This window comes from Papaver somniferum, chromosome 1 (assembly GCF_003573695.1).
Source record: "Papaver somniferum cultivar HN1 chromosome 1, ASM357369v1, whole genome shotgun sequence".
Taxonomy (NCBI): Eukaryota; Viridiplantae; Streptophyta; class Magnoliopsida; order Ranunculales; family Papaveraceae; genus Papaver; species Papaver somniferum.
The window spans coordinates 33047399-33052322 of NC_039358.1; the positions used below are offsets into that span (position 1 = coordinate 33047399).

Below are 4924 nucleotides of genomic sequence, written 5' to 3' on the forward strand. Positions count from 1 at the left end.
TAGTAGTGGCATTACGGGAAATACTTTGGTTTGGAAGGACGACTGTGACAGACTGGAAATTTACGCCTCCAAAGTAATGCGCCACTCGTAAGTCAGTGACCGTGTCGTAAACTTCACTTCTCGTTAGGAAAATGCACGTTGATATGACCTTCCAACCATGCTTTGCAAAAATGATGCCTTCCAACTTACCCTTGTTCTATGAATGCTGCAAGGCCATAAAGGCTAAAGGTGATGTATATAGCATGTATTACTGGCTCCAGAGCCCTGTGCAGGCATATGAATTACACATAATATGTTGTAAGCATATTCCCAACTTCCTTACTTCGCTTCAGGATTAAGCTGAAAGCATCTTGCTCGTGTCAGGGAGCGCATCAGCCAGGATCAAGTCATAATTTCCTTGCATAATCGTTGTGATGCAAGGGGCTTACGCAAGCTCCCTTACATTGTATACAGATTAAACTTTCTTTCTTGGTCATGTCTAATCCGCAATTGGTGCACGCCTATGTCAAATTTCTTGGATTTTTTGATAGGAAATATGAGCATCCAAAGAATGGATTACAACTTACCTCATCAAGCATGACAACAGTAATATCTTGCCTCGCATTGTCGAGCCATATAATATGACTGACCAGAATGTCGCAACAACCTCGCAATTAAATGATACGAGCGACAAGGTATTGGAATATTGCAACTCATTGTGGCTGCCTGCATACTCTTCTCAGTACCTCGGAGGCATCAATCATGGACCTTGGTTCATCATCGCCAAGACTGATAACTAAAATCAACTCGTGTTGCAAGACAAAGCTGAGCAAAGCCTAGTTTGTACATGCCAAAGAGTCTTTCGCATGTACTGCACAAGAGTATGCATCATTGGGCGATTTAGTTCGTAAGTATGTGCTCTCTAGCTCTGTCCATGCGAATTATCGCAACGTACACCTTTCATTCAATTTTCACCATAGGGCCATTTCTTTCAGCAACGCGGCATAATGATGTTCTAGCATCATGTATACTCTACTGGCTAAGCTTTATATAGGGCTGTCAACAGATTATTATCTGTCGGATTTTCACAAACCCGATTCCGATAGGCCAGGGGTTATCAGATTTCGGAAATCCGATAAGACTCGACGGAACTTAAAAAATCTAATCCGATTCCGATAGGTTAACCTATCGGAAATCCGATAAAATCCGGTATTTGCTAAGAATATGAAAAAACTGAGAAAAGTGTTCTATTAAACTAGAAATCATATAATTAGATAAGGTTTTACATTCCTCATAAAGATCTAACTCATTTAATTTGGCAGAGCCAAAACTAGAAGTCATAGCTTCTTTAGCCCCCTTGTTGTCCCCTTCTATGGTAGAATGATATAGCTGCATATGAAAGAGGATCACTTTAAACAAAATTAGAGCTTTTGCCTGCTCTAAACCCCTGGCCCTTGTTGAGATTTCCAGATTTTGCAAAGTAGTCTCCTGCACAATTTTGCAAAATAAGATACATGCCTGCAACATTAACACTTTGTTGAAAGTATGAAACATCCACTGTAAGTTTGAACCAGTTATGTAAATGTACTGCTACATCACATAAAGGAATTTAACAGGTTACTCTTTATGATAACAGTTTAAGATTTAAGCTTCACTAACAAATAAGTTCCATCATCAATTTTACTAAAAGTATAATGTGAAATCAGGTTGAAAATTTGAATTCATCACGAATGCTAGTATAATAGGTGTTCATTACAAAATTGGTACAGCTAACAGAGTTTCACTGAGAGACACTAGTGCACAGAAACCTTTTCGTCCATTGTTTAAAATGAAGGAAAAACCCTGTATAGAAAGGCAAATTTAAACAGAGATACTAAGGTGCCAATAGCCGCCGACAAATGGACTATTGACCTTGGCAAAAGAAGGTAACACAGAAAACTAACAAGTTTAATTTCTCTAGGTTTCGCATCCTCACAAACCAATTACGCGATTTCCCCATTCAATTGTTCAAAATAGTCCTAAATGTGGCATAACAATTTAATCTGTATCTCTGTCTGGTTCTGTTGTTCAGCTTCTCTATAATTCAGGCCTTCAGGAAAAAATTGCATGACAAAAAACAATGACGGCAAAATTTTCATATGCTTTCTTATGAAGCAGTAAAGGAATGTGATAACCCAGACATCAAAGACATGTAACAAATGCAACTGAATAAAGGAAGAACTATTTCTGCGAACTCATGAAGAAAATCATGTAACTTAATACTCAGCTGCTCGAGTTCAGACACAACAAGCATAACTGAATGAAGTTGTATCCCATCTAAAAAACAGAAAATAAAATAGCAATCTGTAAAAGAAAGTCAAAGAGTAACAGTAGAGCAATAAGTAACTACTTACTGATAATACTGCCTCATTGATTTCCACCTTCACCTAAGTTTGAATACCGACATCTGAAATAACACAGAAAATAATATTATTTGGCGTAAGACGCGAATGTATCTAGCTGATTTACCAATATAAATAACTAAGAACGGTACTAACCATCGAGTCATGGCAACCAACTCTTTAAGCAACTTAGCTTGAACGACTTCTGGACCATTGAAAATCCTATGTCCTGTAAGCACCCTATCACCGCCACCAAAGGCATATTGTGAAGAAACAGTTGACATTGGAACAGCCAAAACATCGCGAGCCATTTTTGCAAGTTTTGGGTACATACGACCATTATTTTTCCACCAGCCTAATACATCAAACTTCGATTCAATGGCGCCTTTTGGAAACAATGGATCTTCCAAGTATTTCTCCAACTCTGTTTTTTGTACTACATTGTTACTCTCTTCCATCAAAAACTCATAATAATCAAGATCAAGTTGAGAAGTAACTTTATTGTTTTCAAGGTTAGCTGAACCTGATACACCTGTAAATGAGTTGCCAAAATAGTTGGGACTTGAAGAGCTACTTTGAGATTCATATGATGAAAAAGATTGTTCAAAGCTTGACGGAAATCGCTGATATAGGTTTTGGAGAGATGTTCGCCATACAATCTATGAAAAACAAATTTTACCAGATTCACCTTATACCGTGGATCTAAAACCACTGCGTCGCTCATCAACAAGCTACATGTGCTCCAATATCTGTCAAAGTGTCCTCTCATCTCCAACGCCATTTCTCTAATATATTTATGGGTACTAGATTCCCATGTACGAATGTTCTTGTTAATTTCATAAATATTAAAATACATGGTTGTTGTCGGGTACCTCTCCGGTTTTAACTTGGCTGTCATATCATACAACACCTTCAAACACTCGCAAATCATTATCCCTTGTTCCCACTCATCTGAACTTGGTAGACACTTAAAATCACTGTCTAACTTCGCTAAACGCACAAATCCTTGGCGCAAATCAGTAGCACTTTTGAGCATCGAATAAGTCGAAACCCATGTCATGTCTACATCTAAATGTACCGACCGTCCAGCGAGCTGCAGTTGCATCAGCGCACTTTCAAACTTCTCTTTTCTGCTTTGTGAAGACCAAATATACTTAACACATTCTCGAATTTTCTCTATCGATCCGGCAGCCACTTCCAACCCCTTTTGTGCAATTAAATGAGATATTTGGTTGCTGCACCGCATTTGAAATAAGTCACCTTGAAGAACCAAAGATCCCCTGTCATTAAGCCATTCCTTGATGTTTCCCATCATCATATCATTGCTAAAAGCATTGTCAGCAGCTAAAGCAAACAATTTATCCTCAATATTCCACTCCAATGCCACTGATTTAACGACTTCTCCCAAAACTTCCCCAGTATATGGAAATGTCATCGGAACATATGCAATTATTTTCTTATGTAACGTCCAATCATCATCTATATAGTGGCAATTCACACAACAATAATCATCATATGGATTTAAGTTTAATGGATTCAATTCAACTTTCCACACATCCACACTGAGACTGCATTTAGATGTCAGCGAATCTAAACACTCTTGTAACTCAAGTTTCAACTTACTATACAGTTTTAGAATGTCTTCGTAAACTACATTCACATCAAGTACTAAATCGGCATATGGGCTGAGACTTCACAAACTCACGGAAATACACATGTGAAACCATATTTAAAGGATAGTCATGCTTGGCAATCATTTTTGCAATAAATAATCTGACTATTTTCAGCATCGAATTTCCAATCCCCTAACTTTTTACCTTGATTACCTATTTTAGTTGAAGTGGGTTGTGCTTGCCGACGTTTCCTTCCAATCAATGAACTGTTTTCACTCTCATCTCCTGAAACATTCAGCGGTGGTACTTGTGATGCCACTGAACAGGAAGGAGTATTAAAGTTGGATGTAGCAACAATATTGGAATTCTCTGACATTGTGACCTACAGTGAAATCAATGTACAAAGATTTAATACAAAAGGGACATTCAAGCAATTCATGGATCACTCGTAGCAGGAGATATCAGATTATTCAGACTAAACCCTAGTTCAGATTCAACTGAATCTAACAATACAAAATACATGTTATTGATTTGAGACAAAACCCTAGAAAAATCAAATACCTAATTAAATCCCAAAGAAATGAGAACTGATACTATTCTGGCAAGTGCTTGATTATGTAAATGAAGACAAAAGGAACACTTGTTTACCTCAGAGCATTGGTTGATAAAAGAGAAGCGGGAGAAACAAGGTTTTCAAAGGAGAAATGAAAAAGGAATCGGTGAGGTTGTAGCCGGTAGGAGGGGAGAGGGGGAAGCTAACTTAAGGGAAAAAATAGAACGATTTTTTTTTTAGGGACCATGGTCTTATTGGGCCAACCTCCCTATACTTATAAGGGGTGTCCCAAAGTTAGGTAAATACCCATTTATCCTTTACTTTAATTTAAATTAAAACTAACTTAATAACTATATAAATCTAATCATATACATCTAATCTAAATGAATTTATTAACC

The 4924-nt window shown here is 37.5% G+C and overlaps 1 protein-coding gene across 2 annotated transcripts; it reads right to left on the reverse strand.

Annotated features, from left to right (window-relative positions):
* Positions 1 to 1206: 1206 nt before the first annotated feature.
* Positions 1207 to 4721, reverse strand: LOC113282652 (zinc finger BED domain-containing protein RICESLEEPER 2-like). Of its 2 annotated transcripts, none has more exons than XM_026531701.1 (4): positions 4622 to 4721; positions 2517 to 4355; positions 2373 to 2425; positions 1207 to 1467 (listed from the first exon to the last, which is right to left on the reverse strand). In XM_026531701.1, the coding sequence occupies exon 2, from the start codon at positions 3793 to 3795 to the stop codon at positions 2818 to 2820; it is 978 nt and encodes a 325-aa protein (XP_026387486.1). In that variant the 5' UTR covers positions 3796 to 4355; positions 4622 to 4721; the 3' UTR covers positions 1207 to 1467; positions 2373 to 2425; positions 2517 to 2817. The 2 variants fall into 2 exon arrangements, with proteins under 2 accessions (XP_026387486.1, XP_026387494.1); XM_026531709.1 differs by lacking the exon at positions 4622 to 4721 and adding an exon at positions 4535 to 4611.
* Between the last annotated feature and the right edge of the window lie 203 nt (positions 4722 to 4924).